This window comes from Sparus aurata, chromosome 23 (genome assembly GCF_900880675.1).
Source record: "Sparus aurata chromosome 23, fSpaAur1.1, whole genome shotgun sequence".
Classification (NCBI taxonomy): Eukaryota; Metazoa; Chordata; class Actinopteri; order Spariformes; family Sparidae; genus Sparus; species Sparus aurata.
In genome coordinates, this window is record NC_044209.1 from 1,385,716 (window position 1) to 1,404,697 (window position 18,982).

At 42.4% G+C, this 18,982-nt stretch overlaps 1 protein-coding gene across 2 annotated transcripts in view; it reads left to right on the top strand.

Annotated features, from left to right (window-relative positions):
• Positions 1–18,982, top strand: part of LOC115576283 (carbonic anhydrase-related protein 10-like) — a 290,975-nt gene that overhangs the window by 125,482 nt on the left and 146,511 nt on the right. For both annotated transcript variants that reach the window (XM_030408808.1, XM_030408810.1), the window contains exon 4: positions 12,199–12,341. In XM_030408808.1, coding sequence (XP_030264668.1) covers positions 12,199–12,341 — 143 coding nt within the window. The remainder of the gene's footprint in view (positions 1–12,198; positions 12,342–18,982) is intronic.

Sequence of the window (18,982 nt, forward strand, 5' to 3'; positions counted from 1 at the left end):
TGTTTTTTTTGTTGTTATCTGTACCGTATGTCCACTATCTGTATTTGTTGACCCTCGTGGTGTGATGTACTTGTCCCCCATGTCACCTTGTCTTTCACCTAATTTCACCAATAAAAAAAAAAAAAAAAACTTTTGTGAAATGGGACAGTCTACCCTTCGCAGCATTTCCTGGTTGCGTCACCAGATGTTCCCGCCTCTACTCGTACGTCACTATTTCTGCAGCTCAGGTCCGTGAAAGTGACAAGAAGAGTAAAGTTTGACCGTCAGATCTGTTTGAGCTGCAGGAATTTCTGATTTCCTTTTTAATCCTCCTGCTTGTGGAGGAAGGAGAAGCAGCTCTGGTTTATCTCCGGCGGAGAGGACCGTGGAGAGGTAAACCTGTTATTGAACCCACAGTAATGTTATCAATGTTATCATAATTAGCTAGCTAAAAGTTTGGGGGGATTAACATACAGATACATTACGTTAATGCTGACGTATAAACTGCTGATCGCCACAAGTGGTTTTATTTAAATTTTAAAGGCGTTATTCCTATTTAAAGTGTTTGGTAGACAGTTTATTATTATTATAATTGAAATTGCCTCTTTTTTAAAACATTCTTAATGACCTGGCAGCCGTCGATCGAGTCAGAACTGCAGACCCAGTTGATGGACGATGTGGTGGACAGAGGAGACTGGACCCCCAAACACCTTGAGTACCGCCCCAGATGATGTCCCACTGACACCATCCAGCCCAGTAGCACTGCAGGGACTCCTGCTCAGCCTGTTACTGTCCATCATCTGTTACTGTTTTAATATTGTTCTCAATAATAGCCTAATTGTTTTTGTTAATAGTGAATAATAATCTGTAAATAGTTATTTATGCTGTAATTTTGTAAATAGTTGTAAATGTTAAGACCTTCATAATAAAAGAAAACATTAAATACCTTGTTGTCCCTGAAAAGTAGCACTTGATGTCGTTTGCTGTTATAAATAGTACTTAAGCTGTAAATACTGAATGGAATAGACAACCTGTAACAATAGAACAATATTTTATTTCATGAATTATATAAAATGAACAATTATGAACAAATAATATAAAAAGAACTCATACATTAACTAAATAACAACAGGTATAATGTAAGGATTGTCCTCTGGAGCAGAGAAGAGCCTCTCCATCCTCTCTGCAGCCTCATGTCCTCCTTCATCCTCCTCCTCCTCTTCCTCCTCTCTGTTTGCTCCCTAAAACACAATGAAATGTAAAAGACATTTTGTGTTACGTCAACAGACAAAAGAGATCTAATACAGCAAAAAATATATAATCATCATCAAGGATAATCCTAAACTTAGCTCTTTATTCAATTCTAACGTTTAACTAGACTTTACAGTGTTACGGTCTGAAATAAAGCAGGGATCACAGCCTGATCTAAATCTGTTCATCTTGGTCCATTTATGTACATGAAGTAAAGATAGTCTCTAACATCTCCACAGTCACAATAAGATATAAAATACAAGTCAACCTCTGAACGTCTTACGTTTGAAAGTGAAGGCTTTTAAGGCTTTACTTCCAAAGGGATCAAGCTGAGCATTATCAACATATTTTAACTGAAATGTGGAGGTTTTAATGTCCCTTGAAGTTTAACATAGCTGGCTTTGGATGTTCAAAGGAGTAAAAACCAAGTATAAACCCAATACTTACATTTAGATACGAGATCTGCGCCACTTGAGGTCGCCATTATTCATTTATTTATTTCTTCTCTTCGGGCGCGCGATGAATCTTGGGATATGTGAGACCACGAAGTGTAGTAGCGGTGCACACTTGAAAAACAGGTAAAAGGAGTGCGCATTTGTGGGGTGCATTCTGAGAACACTTTGAATTGGGACACCCTTCGCCGCGGAATAGTGACATAATCGCACTTCAAATGCGCACTCGAAGGGTGCAGACCCTGAATTGGGACACAGCTATCGTCTGTCCCACCGATGCAGACTGGAGAGGGCGGGGCTTGTTCCTCCTGAAGTCCACCACCATCTCCTTTGTCATCACCACGTTCAGCTGCAGGTGGTTCTCCCCACACCATTTAACAAGATTGCCGGCGCGCAGGTGGTTGAGTGGTTAGAGCGCATGCCACAGCCGACCCCGGTTCGATTCCAGCCGGAGGTCCTTTGCTGCATGTCACATCCCCCTCTCTCTCCCATATTTCCCATCTGTCTACTGCTTAATAAAGGTGTCTATGCCAGAAAAAATCTTTAAAAAAAAAACAAGATTGCCGACCAGGTCGCTGTACTCATCCTCCCTCCCACCCTCTACACGCTCCACAATGGCCGTGTTATCAGAACGACTCAGTGCAGTACTTAAAATCTGCAGTGTAGGTGGTGAAGAGGAACGGCGACAGCACAGTTCCCTGGGAGGGTGCCGATATTGCTGATCAGACGGTCAGACACACAGTTTTGTAATCTCACTTACTGCAGTCTGCCCGTCAGATAGTCATTGATCCATGTGATGAGGGAAGAATCCACCTACATGTTATCCAGTTTGGCCTTCAGCAGCTTGGGCTGGATGATGTTAAAGGCGCTGGAGAAGTCGAGGAACATGACGCGGACAGCAGAGTTGGGTCTATCCAGGGAGGAGTAGGCTTCCTGCAGCAGGTAAATGATTGTGTCATCAACCCCAACATGGGGCTGATATGCAAATTGTAGGGGGTCCTGTGATAGGCACTCTAGGGGTCTGAGGTGTGCAAGAACCAGCCTCTCCATGACCTTCACGATGTGAGAGGTCAGTGCAATCGGCCTGTAGTCATCCAGTGCCACAGGATGTCCTTTTTAGGGCACTGGAAAAAGGCAGGATGTTTTCCAGAGCACTGGCACTCTCTGAAGGTGGAGGCTCAGGTTAAAGAGGTGCTGGAGAACTCCACAGAGATGGCCGGCACAGGCCTTCAGCACGCAAGGGCTGATGCGATCCGGTCCAGCAGCTTTTCTCTGATAGAGCCTCTCCAGCTCTCTCCTCACCTGACTGGCTGTGATGTTAAGTCCAGGCTGGGGGTGGGGGGTGGTGCAAAGTGTTGACTGCTGCAGGAGCTTGTAGGCAGCAGTGGGGGAAGTGCAAGAGTCCTGGGGGAGGGGGGTGTGAGAAAGTCTGTGGTGGGGGCCAGCAGGGAGGTGGGGGGTGGGGGAGAAGGAGGTGGTGAAAGCTGGTGTCCACTGCAGGGGTTGGTGTGGGGTTGTGGGGCCAGTGTGGAGCTGTGGGGGGGTTGTATCCAGAGTTGGTTGCTCAGAGGAGCAGCAGAGGGGCTGCTGGGGGAGCTGGAGTCAAACCTGTTGAAAAACAGGTTGAATTTGTTTGCACGTAGTTCGTTTCCCTCAGCTGTTACTCCACCTCTCCTCTGGAAGCCGGCGATCTCTCTCATCCCCCTCCATACATCCCTGGTGTTATTGTTTTCCAGTTTGAATTTCAGTTTTCTCCTGTAGTTTTCCTTACTCTCCCTGATGCTGTGTTTTACTTCTCTCAGAACACGCTTGAGTTCTGCACGGTCCCCTGACCTGAAGGCCCTTTTTTTCTCGTTGAGTAGGGCCTTTAGGTTGCTGGTAACCCAGGGTGTGTTGTCTGGGTAACAGCGGACCTCTTTAGTGGGGATGATGTTGTCCATGCAGAACCCAATGTAATCAGAGATGCAACCAGTGATGCCATCAATGTCCTCGCCGTGTGGTTTGTAGAGTGCATCCCAATCAGTGGCTTCCAGGGCACCCTGCAGTGATTCCATGGCCTCGGGAGACCATTTCCTCACAGTTTTCACTGTCACTGGTTGCTGCTGAACCACAGGCTTGTATGATGGGGAGAGCAGGACGAGGTTGTGGTCTGACCTTCCCAGGGGAGGGAGGGCAGTGGAGCTCTATGCATCTTTAACATTAGCATACAGCAGATCTATAGTTTTATTGTTTCTTGTTGTGCATTTGACAAACTGGTGAAACGTTGGGAGTGTGGATGAGAGAGAGACGTGGTTGAAGTCACCTGTGAGGACGAAGAAAGCTCCGGGGTGTTTCGTCTGTAGTGCCGGGGTTGCAGCGTGGATGACGTCACACACGGCGTAGGCGTTTCCAGATGGCGGATGTAAACAGTTATGGCAATGACACTGGTAAACTCCCATGGCAGATAATATGGACACAGTCTGATGGTGATGAGCTCGATGTCCGGGCTGCAGAACCGGTCTTTCACAGAGATGTGCCCGGGGTGACACCACCTGGTGTTGACGAGCACAGCGAGTCCTCCTCCATTCTTCTTGCCGCTCGGACACACAGTGGATGTGTGTGGGTCCACACTTGGTGCCCTGGAGCATTTGTGGCAGCAGGTTGGCGTGAGTGTGATTTAGTCAAAATAAACTTGAGTGTATGTGTTCATGGTAATGAAGGAGCATGTCAGCCAGTGCAACAGGGGAATCACTAATGTTTTGACAACAGTACAGCTGTACAGCACAAAAGGAGAGGATATATCACACTTTGATACACTCAATACCTGTTAGGAGAATTCACTGATTGCTGGTTTGGGCTTTTTGACGACATTGAACAACTGAAAATCAGCATACCAATGCTTTACCTTTCATTGAGCTTCTATCGTTCCCCATACAACTGTGTCTGCTAAAATGCAGAATTAACCATGTCCTTATCACTTAGCACTTAATCATTCTCCTGAAAACTCAACTCAGTGTTTTCCTTTAAGAAGCAGACCCTCTGGCTGTCTTCCCTCACTCTTTATCTCCCTCTTCACTGTGTCTTTGTCTCTCTCTCTCTTTTCACCACAATTTGAACCCAGTCAGATTTATTCATATTAAAAATAATGGTGAATCCTAAGGGCTTCCTCCCACTGTCTCCATGCCTCTGCCTCCATCTTCACTCTGTCTCTTTCTTTGTCTCAGTTAGTGCATTTACATGCACAGCTTAGTCGGATTACGGCCATAGTTCCACTATGCTACTCAATCAGACAACTGCAATTGTCCAAGTATACATGGCGGTGAGAAAATCTGATTATTGGCCGAAGCATGTCATACCCCGGTACGATAGGTGGCGCTGTTCCCAATTTCAACTAGTGGTAACAGCCACCTCTGGCTGACCTTTTTACGTCACCAGCAACAACAAACTGCCTCGGCATTCCAGAAAGATGGCGTGTGAAGAGCGAGACGAAGCTACATCTTTCTATATTTCGTATATGGTGTACATGATAATTACACAAACTAGATGCACAATGGTGCTCTTTCTTGCGGTGATTTCAGAGGAAAGACGCTGCCGTCGCCGTCCTTCTACTTCCGGCTCACGGCCCGGGAAAGAAATCTGGCGCCTGTGCAGAACGCAAAATCCGATCCGATCTGATGGAATGTATACATGCAGGAGTAATGCGACAATCAATCGAATAATCTAGGTGTTCTAATTCGACTATGAGAAATCCGATCCGGTCCGATTTTAGTCAGACTAAGGTGTATATATGCATCTTAAAGATCCGATCATAGTTGGACTAACCCAGTAATTTGGTTTTCTTGAGTGTCATGTAAACGCACTGAGTGTCCCTCACTGTTCTCTCCACTGCTGGACCCTGCAGACATTAGATATTATCGATGTTCGTAAGCAGGAGTGTCTTCTGTCTGCTGCTGTGTCCTCTCTCTGTGTTTGGCAGCTGTTGATTGTGGTTTCTGGGCTTCTCTTCTTTAAGGTGTCGGCGTGTAGTTTGATCATAAAAGGAGTCTGCGGAGTCAAGGCGGGTGGAATGAAGAAGCAATCTTTATTGAAACAAAATCTAGCGCCTTGAGTCCTGATCAGAAGCGGCCGTGTTCTGATATTATCAAATCTGTGGACAAAACAATGCCAAAAAGCTCTGCCCTCTGCTCCTTCAAAACCTCAGCCTTGGCTTCTTAGGAGGTTTTGCAAGCGCCACCCCTGTTTCTTTCCCTGCACCGGCCTTTAGAGCCCCTTTCCCAGTAAACACCCACTTCTTCTAATTGGTCATTTTGGCATATTATCCAATAGCCTAAAAGAGGAGTTGACCTGTTTCTCTACTCTTCTCCCCTAACTCATCTGACCTGGCTGCTGTCAACTGTAGGTCTTGTCCCCAAAATGACCCAAATGGGTTCCCCATCCCTCTATGGGAACATAAACGTTTGGGCATCTCCCACCATTTGGCGGGGCCAACCTTAGGTTTTTTAGTACTTTATGATGGCCTGCCGTCTACTAACCTTTAGCCTTCACCAGTTGAAAAACTACTTTAGGACCCCTGGATTTGTGAGCTTCCCTCTGTCTGCACTTTTGAACTCATATGAGGAGAAAAAATTAGTCATCATTTAATCTACACTAAGTAAATTCAAATATCAGAATGTGTTGCCATCCAGACACCTCATGATCATTCTGTAATTATGTCCCTTCCTCAGACACCTACTTATGTTCAAGAAACCATCTGCTATGGGACAGACAGGCTACATGAACACACCAGGCTCAGACACATTACAGCTCAAGCTGTCCCAGACCTAGATTGAAGTGTGGTCCAAGATCGTCACTCTGATGGCTGATTGAGAGCAGAGACAGCTCAGTGTCAAAACTGTCAGAGTGTGACTGCTGCTGTGACCCACATTTGAACCAACCAATTAGAGGACTCAACCCAATATCCCCAAAAATTACATTCATGTTGGATGCACGTTATCATTTAAATCCAGCACAAATATTTAGTGTCAATACAGAAAGCACAGAGGCCCTTTTGCAATGACCACCCATGGTGCTTCCTGTGTCCCTTCACCCTTTCCAATGAACTGCCAAGTAAAAATGAAAAAAACTGACTGATAAACATTCTGAGAGTCCACTGCGATGTGAGAAAAGACAATATTGAGGAACATTCCAGCTTTTCTGTAAAGTCTGCTAAAGTTTTGCAAGCTTTCTTAAAGTCATCATGACATTCTTTTGTGCAAAAGTAGATAACAGCTAAAATACCAAACCTCTGGTGAATCTTGCGAAAGGATGAATATGCAATAGACTAAACAGCCTCTCACAAAACAAAGTCAGGATGATTTCTATTGCTCCTCTGTAAAAGTTGACTAAAAACTGGCTCCAAAATGTAACCTTTGTAAGTGTCAGTAGGAACTACAGCCTTTTCTGGGCCTTTTTCAGCAGGATGGTGATGTGTGATAGATAGATAGGTTCTCAGTGATGGTTATTCCAAGTAAACTATGACTGTTCACCTGTCCGCTGATGTAGACATTGGTGTGTGTCTTTGCCTCCTTTTTCTAAAATCACCAATCAGCTCCTTAGTTTTGCTGATGTTGAGCAGTTTTTTGTTCTTTGTACCACTCTGCGAGATTGTTGATCTCCTCCAGATATGAAGTTTTCAGAGTGTGGTACAGTTCAGATTATCAATGTTTATCAGACTATCACAGATATCTTGGCATCAGCGTAATATGTTGCCTGATAGGTGCTGATATGAAAACATTTCTTTAGAGATTATATGATGCTTGGTGTAATTTATAATTTTTAAAGTGTACTGTTTAAGTTCACTGATATCTTTTTGGACTATAAAGTTTATTGTTCAGCTGTAAAATGTCCTGGCTCTGTCGCAAGTGTCAGTATCCAATAATTGTGTCACAGTGTCATTTTAGTGACAGAGTTCTGTTTTCCCTCGTCTGTTCTTGAGCTCATCCCCAGTCTGCCCTCCCTCCACACTGGTCTTGTACCTGTCAAATTAGTCAGCATTGTTCCCAGTGTTTTTCAAGCCTGTCAACAACTTTCCTCTTCCTAGTGTTTTTCCACTCATTACCATCATCTGCGTTTCTCCACCTCACTCCACCTGTTTCTCATCCCCTCAGTAGTTCAGCTTGTATTTAAGTCCAGTCTTTAATTCAGTCTTTGTCAAGTCATCGGTTGAGTTTCCCTGGTCTTGCTGTTGTGTTGTCTTAAAGGGATATTCCGGTGTAAGTTTAATCCATGGTCTAACACACCGTGAAACTGTGTTAGACTCCCTCTCGAGAGATCAAGTTAGCAGACCGCTAATTTACAGAGTTTTATCAACCTCAGAAACGACCGCACGACAACAATACACTGCAGTAAATGGATCCAAATATAAACCGCCACCAAAATGCCACAAATAATGCTCAGAACAGCACCAAACTTCAGCAACAGTATAAATAGGGTCTCAGCACATAGTCCGGGGCATCTAACCTCTGCTAGCTTAGCTGGATTTCTACTGAAAAGCTGACAAAATTTACCTCTCTTCTGCAGCAGCTTCCTGTTGACGGGAAGTCCAGACGAGTCGATTACCGAGTGCAGTAGAGTTCCGCAGCTCATGGATGAAAATGTATGATTATGACTCCATGGAAAAGCAATCAAAGTTCATATGTGTCTTACCTGCCAGTTTATAACAGTTATTATCGAGAGTGGACAGGGGAAAGAACGGAATTGAGTGTTTTTTACTGCACTCGGTAATCGTCGCGTCGGGACTTCCCCGACCCGGAAGCTGATGGAGGAGAGTTGAACTCTGTTTTTAGCTTCACAATAGAAATCCAGCTAAACTAGCGGAGGTCAGATGCCCCGGACTATGTGCTGAGACCCTATTTATACTGTTGCTGAAGTTTGGTGCTGTTCTGAGCATTATTTGTGGCTTTTTGGTGGCGGTTTATATTTGGATCCGTTTACTGCAGTGTATTGTTGTCGTGCGGTCGTTTCTGAGGTTGATAAAACTCTGTGAATTAGCAGTCTGCTAACTTGATCTCACGAGAGGGAGTCTAATACAGTTTCACAGATCTTCCTGCCTGCCATCTACTGCAATTGGGTCCACCTGCTCTGCTTCATTGTGACAATCGGTCCAGCTTTACTATATAACAAGTGTTATTATTCCAATAGACAAAATATAGGATGGTTATCATGTGTATGTTAGCCTGCTGGCATAAGCTGGAAGCCTCATTGAGCTGGTAGCATGCGTGTAAATTCAACCCATATTCGTAGCACTACCATTGAAGAGGGCCTCTCTCATCCAATCTGACACATCTCTAAATATATGTGTTCATTACACGGCTCTTCTTAATGCTGAAGAATGCTCCATTCACTTGAATTGGCCTTCCCAACGTTCGGCGGTCAATTATTTTCATGTACTTGACCGTTGCTAAGCATATTTGACCGTTGTCAAGGAAAGTGGCCTTTTTGCCTCTGATTCACGTATTTTGTAGCACTCTGTGCTCTAGAATCTTTGCCCTGCAAGTAGTCCGGTCATTAATCACCCCAGCGTCTTCGGTCGCTAAGCGACGTCAGCTGATCTGTAGTCTACTTCATATGGGAAAAACACGTACTTCTAGGCCACTAGTATGGATGAGTTTCACATTAACTTTAATATTTTTGGAAATTACGGTGATTTCAACTCTTGGCAAAAGGCTGAGTTGTCGTCACCGGTCAAGAAAAGAAAAAGAGAGGAAAGCAGCGAAGTGGGAGAAGCGAAATGGCGTCGGTTTGGCAAACTATATTTCTCTGCTGAAAAACACTATGAACGGTAACAAATAAATTGTAAAAAGACACCCTGTGTCAAGTTTTTTTTTTCGTGTTGGCAAGTAACCTTGTAATAAGCGGGATAATGTATAGAATGGCGGTCATTATCGGGAAAATAAGTAAGTCCCTTCAGGATGAATCAGACCCAGTTTGTCCTGTCTGGACTTATTTTCCCGATAATGACCGCTGTTCTATTCATTATCCCTAACATATATATCAACATATTTGGAGACCTATTTCACATATTGTGACATGCTATGAACCTTCAAGGTTGCAGTGCGGGAGCCTTTAGGTTCGGTCTTTCATACACATGCTGCTAATTCACACAATTTCCTGTTTCACATGCAAAATCTCACATACAGGAAGATATATGCATTGAGCCTTTCTCCATTTTCTGCATACCTACATGCACTTCCTGACATTCAGTCTGTGTCTGCCTCTCACACACAGAACTATTTACATACACACACACACACACACACACACACACACACACACACACACACAGCTGTGTGACTTAACAGTGTGTTGTCATGCGGCTGTGAGCCGAGCAGGGGTCAGGATTGCACTCTGCAGGTCAGAGCTGCTACATCTGTCACTTCACTCCTAAACTGAATACTGCAGGAGAGGGATGGATGGATGGATGGATGGGTGGAGAGGGAGATAGGGAGACAAAGTAAGAGGGAGGGATATGCAATGTTTTAGTTGAATGCAATACCTTAACAATATAAATATATGATTTTTGAACACAAGAGGAAAAAAGTATGACAGAGATGGCATAACATTTCAGATTTTTACTTAAATAAAAATTCCACAAGGCCACATAGCAATAATGTTTGCTATAGCAGAATGACTGTAGTCTCACTCTCTCTCTTTAGGTCAGGCCTTTAAAGCAACATTATGTAGCAATGATCATTTAGTGTGATTTGGTGCCCCCCACAGTTTAACTGTGGTAAATACAAATCCTAGCTGTGTAACATTTCATCAGATGTAATGTAGGTGCTAACTACGACACTGTGATGTGTTGAAAACTTGTATGTTGTGGTTAACATGTATGTTGAAGTAAAGTTGTGTGTTGAAGTAAACACGTATGTAACGCTTTGATCCTCCCCTCTCACTGAAGTTACATAGAGCAGAAACAAGAGACAGGGACACCATTCACTCTGTTACACCACACTGTACCATCAACATGACTCTGAAGTTGGTAGTTTGAGGTGAAAAAGTCACATCATGGTGCTTTCACAATAATGTGTGTGTGTGTGTGTGTATGTGTGTGTGTGTGTTTAAATGTGTTGGGGAGTACAACTCTCTCCAGACAAGGAAGAATACTTGCCAAACCTCCCAATATTCCTTGGCTATTCCTTTTCTGACAATTTTTTCACACTTTTTTTCTTTGAGTTATCATAACCTTTTATTGGCACTGTACATGGTGTATCATACTGTTCTGCTGTGCTCCATCCTCCTCAGTGAGAAACAGACAGAGGAATGGAGATAAAGAATACTTCAACGACTTTCAGAGATGGTGGAGAGAAGAGTTCATGTTTGTTACGTATGATAAAGAGGCTGTAAAATCTGTCACATTAATTTTTCTGTCAGTCACAAGGGTCGCAAGGGTTGTATAAATCTCCATTGAGAACCTGACAAACAAGGCAGGAGCATGCTCAGGCTCTCTAAAAGGCATCAAAATGGATGAATGAATGAGAAGTGATAAATATTACTTTATGCCACAGATTTATGCCAGTTTACACCACATGACAAATATCTCTACGTTTTAGAGTTAACAGCAAAATATAATTACTCACATTTTTACTTTTAATTTTGTCCTTTTCGTTCTTCAGTGCCACCAGAATGCAGGAAACAATGTCCTTGAATCTCAACTTTTTAAGGGGTGGGTTTGGTCTGAGGAGTGCTACACTAACATTAGACTGAACTGTCAGCAGTCAAGTTGCACTGTGGGTAATGTAGGTGTTTGGACAAAGAAAAAAGACAATATGTGAGGTTCTACCTATCATGGAGCCAGCAATGTTACAGAATGAGTCAGGTCAAAGTTAATATATCTTAAGATTGCAATCCATCCAAAAACAGGATACAAGTTAGCCGCCACACGTACAGAAGAAGCAGTAATAAGCAACAGCAGAGAAATGAACATACAGTTAACTTACAGCCATGATTTATGCATATCTAAATTAAGAGTTAAAAAAAATTAGTAAACATGTAAACACTGCTCATCATCAACATATTTTCAAAATAACTCAAACCTGGACATACCACATTTGGCACATTTCCTCAGGAACTTGAGCAAGGAAGGAGTGAAATGGGCAGTTTTTGGCCACACTGAGGTCATAACCAGTGATGAGGCTCCCATAGCTTCATTTAAAGGGGTCAAAAGACAAAAAGGTTGGGAGCCGCTACTGTATTGTCAGCTATAAAAGCCAATGGGAGAACTTTCTGACAGACTTTAATAAAGTCAGTTTCTCTACCTTAGTTATACTGGCAGATAATAACCTGAAGACTTAAATCAAAGCTTCTTTTTTAGGCCCATTTTAATGAAGCCATTTGTAAATCCAGATTTCCCTATACTCCCCATTTCTCCTGCCCCATCATAATGAAGCTCATCTGCTAACTTTCTCTCTTTTTTATGGTTTTATCTTGTGGAGCACGAGAAAACACACACTAATTACTGTTCCTCTTTCCTCTCCGTTTCTTTCTCCTCACCCTCCAGTCCCATCCTTCTGGGGTCTGGTACACTCGGCCTGGAGCCTGTGCGCCATAGGGAAGAGGCAGTCACCCATCGACATTGAGACCAGTCACATGATATTTGACCCTTACCTGGCCCCTCTGAGGCTCAACACAGGAGGGCGAAAGGTAAGTTTAGTTTGACTGTTTAGACAACCTAACATCTGTCTTTGGATGAGAAGTGTTATGTACACACCCTCAGGGGCTCACTCCTGAGCTCTAATGAATTTAGTTTGGAGACGGAACTCATCACAGCATCCACTTCAAGCTGGACTGTCCAACATGTCTCACTCCCAGCTTGTCAAATACAGCAGCTTGGTCAGCTTCAAACTCTGATGCTCTGCCAGTGTAAGTGAAGGGCTCCACAGCCAGGTTAGCAATTATACGTCATATACAGTGTCCAGTTTGACTTCTCAACCATTGCGACTCTTTATTCTACTTCAATAGAGGGTTACGTTGAGTACTGACACTAGAGGGGTTTCCTGCATTATCAAATTTAGAAACGTAGACAACTGAGCAGGCTGCTGTATTTGAGAGAATGGGCTGGACTGTTCTGCTCTCACAGCGTTGGGCTTTAATCCATCACAGAACAGGACACATTCTCTCCATCAAGAGATCATCACTTCTGTTTTTATCCATTTCCAAAGGCTTTAAAATTCCCAGCTGCATTTGACTGCACCAGGCTCCAGAAACATTACGATTTAGCCCTCTACACAGCTATCACAGTTAATCTTTACAAGAGAAATCCTCTCTTAATCACCCTGAATCATTGTTAAAACATAGCTATTGAGGGTTTCTAGATCAGGCAGATTTCAGATTGGACCTCCTGATACTGAGAACTTGTTTCCTGCTTGTAATTCTAATGTTCAGTCTGCTAAGGCAGAACATAACATCATGATGTCATTTTAAAAAGCAGCCAGTTCCAGCTCTTTGGACACCAGTAACTACAGAGTCATGGTCTCAATCATTTCTTCTTAGTAAGAACATTAGATTACTCAGGAGTCTTTAAAAATACTGAACAAGTATCCAAAGCAGCACAATGCCATGGACACAATCCATCCTGTACTCCTGATTCTTTTTTAAAAGAGCTGTTAACTCTTTAACAGCCTGATGAAACCAGTACAAAACCTCTTAGAAAACAGATACATGCAGTACCTTTTTACATGCATGCATTTACCTTTGCTTATAAATCCTTACTTGTTGTTGTCCCTTTCACTGATTGCATGGAACTTCCTCCCCAATTTCAAATTCTTTGGGTATTCCTGGGTAGACCAGTAGCTGGGTTGTGTTGCCAAGGGTGTAGGTCTGATTTTAGACATTGGTGGGGACATAGCCAGTCAACACTTGCTCTTATATATAAGAGCCAAGCATATGGTGAAGCCTCTCATTTAACACCCATGAACTGCTGGCATAATGTCACCATTATCCAACTTCTCTTGGTGGATATGGAACACAGCAGCATGGTTCAACATCATCTGTGCCATTGTGGTTCTGACCCATGTTTTAAGTTTCCTCAGAGTGCTGAAACTTTGTTCTGCCTCTGACAGTGATACAGGGATGACTACCAAAAGCCTTTAGATGGGTTTCTACTTGATCAAATAGGCCCCTGACCTCAACTGGCATCTCTCTCATGAGATCAGCCACATCTGTGGTGGACTGAATTTTGTATTTAGACCTGAACATTGACAGCTGAGTTTTAAGGCTGTTGATATTTAGCTCTGGGTACTGACCAACAATTTCACTGACTTCGTCAGTGACAAGCACATCCTCAAGTTCCTGCAAGATTCTCAGATCAGGCTGGTTAAATCTTGCCTCAAACTGGACATCTACACAATTTAGCATTTTGTAGTATTCTGCACTGTAGTATTCCTCTGGTATTTTTGGAATATGCTGGTTTTCTCCATATAGCGTTTTGGAGGGGACCTTTGGTAGGGAACCTGAATCGGTTCAATCCCAAGTGATTTGACCATTTCCACTGCTTTATCAAAAATCACATGGAAGCTTGTCTCACTCCTCTTACCCTGTACAGTGGATCTTACACAATCAATTGCACTCTTCATGCCTGTGATAGTTTCAGTTCATTTCTGCAGGGACTTGTTCAGACATTCATTCTGCAAAATCTAATTTTGCACTTTTGGAGATGTATAGTCATGAGAGCGGGACAGCCAGTCAGAGAGGTGGATCAGATCTCGCTTGGCTTTCTGTTTCAAATGTTGGTAAAAATTACCTTCTTCAGAACTGTGCCCTTGCAATGCCAAGCCCTGTCTGGCAAGGTACTGTACATAATCTATAATGCTCTGTAGCCAGTGCCTAGCATTTTCTCGCTGTTTTGCACATGCACTTGAGAGCTGTGACTCTATTGGGGCTGCCTCTAGGCTACTGACTGACTGGGTGACATGGTGGTGAGCTTTGCTATTCTGATGGCATTCAAATCTATGAAAAGCGTTTTTCCAATTGGCAAATCCCTGCTGGGTCCGCTTTTTAGGACAGTTTACTTTTCTTTATTGTGTATGTTTTCACACAGTGGAAGCAAAGAATTCCCTTCACTGTTGGGTTATAGTGAAGCCCCGGATATTGTCTGTACCAATCTTCCTGAAAGTGTAGGACCTTGTTGGGTAATGTTTGAACACAAATGTATTGGATGTCACAGTCTTTTGAGACCGTGGTGGAGAGGAGAACGCTGAACTAACTGTTATCCATCATGGACAATGATCAGCACCCTCTCCATCACACAGTAGACAGACAGCGGAGCACCTTCTCTCACAGACTGCTGCAGCTCCGCTGTCAAAGGGACAGATACAGGAAATCTTTCCTGCCACACGCCATCACACTGTACAATAATAACAGCTAAAACTCTGGTCATAACACATATTGTCTGCGCACTTTGGTTTTTACACACTCTGTTCACCGCACCTTATATTATATCTTGCACTACAGTCACTCTGCTTATTTATACATTTGTAAATACTTCTTGTACATTTACATTTGTAAATATTTCTTGTACATTTCTAACATTCTGTAAATGTTTTACTTTTATTTTGTATATATTACTTTTTTGTTTCTATTGCTATTTAATATGTCTAGGTTGTTCCTCTTATTTCATTGTGTTGTTATTGTCTCCGTGTGATGCTGCTGCTGCTACACCGTAATTTCCCAGCTTGGGATCAATAAAGTATATCTATCTATGACGTTGATTTGGCTTGCTATAAATATCAAGAATGTCACCAGTTCTATATGGAAGTAAATCTGTTTCATAATTCAAATTAAAATGAATTAACAGAAATGCTTTTTCATTTTCAGAATATAGCTGCATTTTTTGACTCATAAATAAAATGAGTAATAAATCATCCAAGTTGCATTTTCATTTTCTTCTTCAAGACTGCTCATTTTGTAACTTAATTAAATGATAAAGACAATTACAATTAAGATTTAATTTTCAAAAGGTGCCCCAGCAAATAGGTACCAAAATTCAATTTGAAATGTCAAATTTGAAAATTAAAATGCTTTAGCAGAAATGCTTTTTAATTTCAAGGTCATTGTTGCATTATTTGACTCATAAATAAAATAAGTAATACATCCTCCAAATTGCATTTTCATTTTCTTCTTCAAGACTGCTCATTTTGTCACACGACTAAAAACAAAACTAGGAGGAAATTGCTTTTTCGTTTTCATGCCCGACCCCCGCAAATTTTTTTCCAAAATTCAATTTGAGTTTGCAATCCCAAGCGGCGCAGGAGAGTGACGTCAGCGGCCTCTGTTCTTCTTCAGCCCCATTCTGACCGACTGTGCTACGCATCTAATACATTAGGGGGCGGTGTACATACTCGTCGCTGGAGCAAAAGTAGAGACAAGAGGAGAGTGTGAAGGCTGTGTTTGTAGCATAGACTGTGGTACATGTTTTCAGAAGCAGCAGGGAAATCACCACCATGTCCAGTTCTGTACTGCGGTCAAGCCAGCCATGGTTTGCATTTGCTTGGTCAAATCAGTCGCACATTTTTTTCCAGTGCGCAAATGCTCTAACATTTACAGTGATCGTAATGAAGCCGCTCTGAAGAGCTGCTGGCAGTGACTGTGGGTCAGACTGCAGTTTCACAGTAGTGAGGTGCGATACCACTGATTTCCTTTCCGATCTGATACTAAGTAAAATTCAGGCTGGTATCGGTGATACCGATCCGATACCGATACTTTGTGCAAACACACCTAACGTGTCTGGTAAATCTAAAAAAAGAATTTCAGATCATACACTGTAAACCCCAATTCGCTCACTCAACTCAAAAATTTAGTGGAAACAGCTTGCACTCAAAACTTTTAGTTTAGTACAGTGCAGTAACATGAAAGATTTGAGTACACCAGGCACAAAATAACTGTGTCACATGACCCTTGTCTGACTGGACATTTATGTCAGTTCAACAGAATGTTTTTAATCACACAACAAAATAATTTATGTTTTGTGAGCATTTAATTCTATGTCATATTTACAGGAAATATATGTTACATGACATTCATTTTTTTATGTTTATTAAGTGTAAACAAAATATTGTGTCATAACTTAGTCATTTTATGTATACACAACAGTTATATATTGTAATTTTAAAGTCAAATTAACAACATTTTTCATTATTCAGCTAAATCCAAATTAGCTCACTCTACTCAAAGATTTAGTTGTACTAAACTTTATTTAGTACAGTAACATGAAAGTTATGAGTACACCTAACTCAAAATAAATGTGTCACATGACCCTTGTCTGACGTGAGATTTCTGTCAGTTTAACATAATATTTTCAATCAACTGATACGGTGACACATTTGTAATTGTACATTTGAACTATATATTCTGTTGTTTAAACCAATTAATTTTCTTTTGAAAAAACGTGTCATTGTGTGCATTAAACATAAAATATTTAGATTTTAACGACAATTTACAGCCTGTGAATGTCCGTTCGTCTGTGCCACATATTGACGGAAACGAACCATGACGTATGTGGAGCTTGCAGAGGTGCTAATGGATCTAATTAGCATATGAATCGCAGCAAAACCACGCCTGGTCAGAGAACGTGTGGGCTGGCTTGAATTTTCTCACTCAGCATTGGATGAAACCATTACTTATAAACAAGAAAAGTCACTCGTGATTGGTTGGCAGATCTGTCACTAATGGTCACCCTGAGTCATTATAAATGTAAACCCCAATAATAACTAACTAAATAAATAAATAAATATTTAGGATATCATCAAAGACATGAATGAATTTATTGAGGAAAGCAACATTTGCCAGGAACGTGCTGTTTATTCACAGAAAGAGCTATATTAGCACAAACGCAAACACACAAAGCAAAGGAGATCTGCCCACACAACAAATTGGAAGCTCACGAGAAGCCCAAAATCTGACAGCACCGTGAAGTGGCGGCAGTGGCGGCGTTCTGTATGAATTCGGTCGGTTTGCAGACGTCTGTGGTGTGCTGCCCTGTACTTCGGTATCGCCTCTAATGTCGACTGCAGTGTGGCACAGAGCTCGGTCAGCTCCTGGCTGCGAAAGGACGGAGGTTCACAATTCATCCAGACACCTGCCGTCTTCCTCCTCAGACATCAGGTCTATGGCGGTGTACTTCCAAATGTCCGCATCATCCTCAGCTAGCACTCTGACTCGCTTCCAGCAGCTGTAAAAACAATCAATAAAGACAATCGGTACTGCGCGATGCACTGCGTATGGACACAAACACATCTATTAATGCACCTGAAAAATAACCAAAATCGGATCTAATCTAAGAAGTCTTACCCTGTTTGTTCTCGATCGACTCCGAGCTGAACTCTTCACAGCTTCCGCCTGCGATGCAAGATCTGGTCGTTTGTACCTGAAGCTCCTGCGTACTGTCTCGTAATGTCTTACGAGCAGCTGGAAAACAATTAAATGAGAGTGGTAAAAAAACAAAACAAAACACTTGTAAGTCATAATAAAATTAAAGAGGAAGGAGAAAGCAGTAGAAGTTACTTACACACAATGGTGTCATTATCGGCATCATGTAAATCTGGACTTGCAGACATAACTTAGCTCTGAGCTAAGAGGAGGTCACGGCCTCGTTATGAGGCGAAGTTAGTCTGTGAAAACAAAATGCTGGCAGCGATAAACCTCCGTGTCCCTCTGCGGCTGAGAAGCGACCTCCGTCGGCGACACCATCAGTGGCGACTCGTCAAAGCTCCTCCCGTCAGCGCAGGCCTCCTCTCGACAATGGCTGTGCCGCTAGCCTAGCTCCTGCTAGCTAGCTTAGCCGAACTTGCTTCGTGTCCAATAAAACACAAACACTTCGACTGCGATGGAGAGTCCAACTCACACACTCTGAGCACGTCGTCCGACAACAGCTCACAGTCCGATAGTGATAAAACACGACACTGACGACACACAGTCCTATGTCAGCTGCTCGACGCCATTAACTCTCCGCTCCTTCTTCCTCACCCTCCGGTCTACCCAGAAGTGTAAAATCTCTTAAAGGTCATGAACTCTCACATGTAATGAGAATTACTTTGCAACTTCTTTTAAATCATTCAGAACCCATGAAATTATATTTTAAAGTCACACATTTTTAAACAGAAATTATTCATACATTTTAATGTTTTATTTATCTCAAAATATTTCATGCAAATCTTAATAATGACATACGCAGTAATTGATCTAGCATACTTTCATTAAATAAATCAATTCGAGCTAAGCTTTAAGAGTCTATACTTAGGCTATACTGAGCCTGACTCCCTCTGCTATCCTGATTTTTGTCCTGTCAA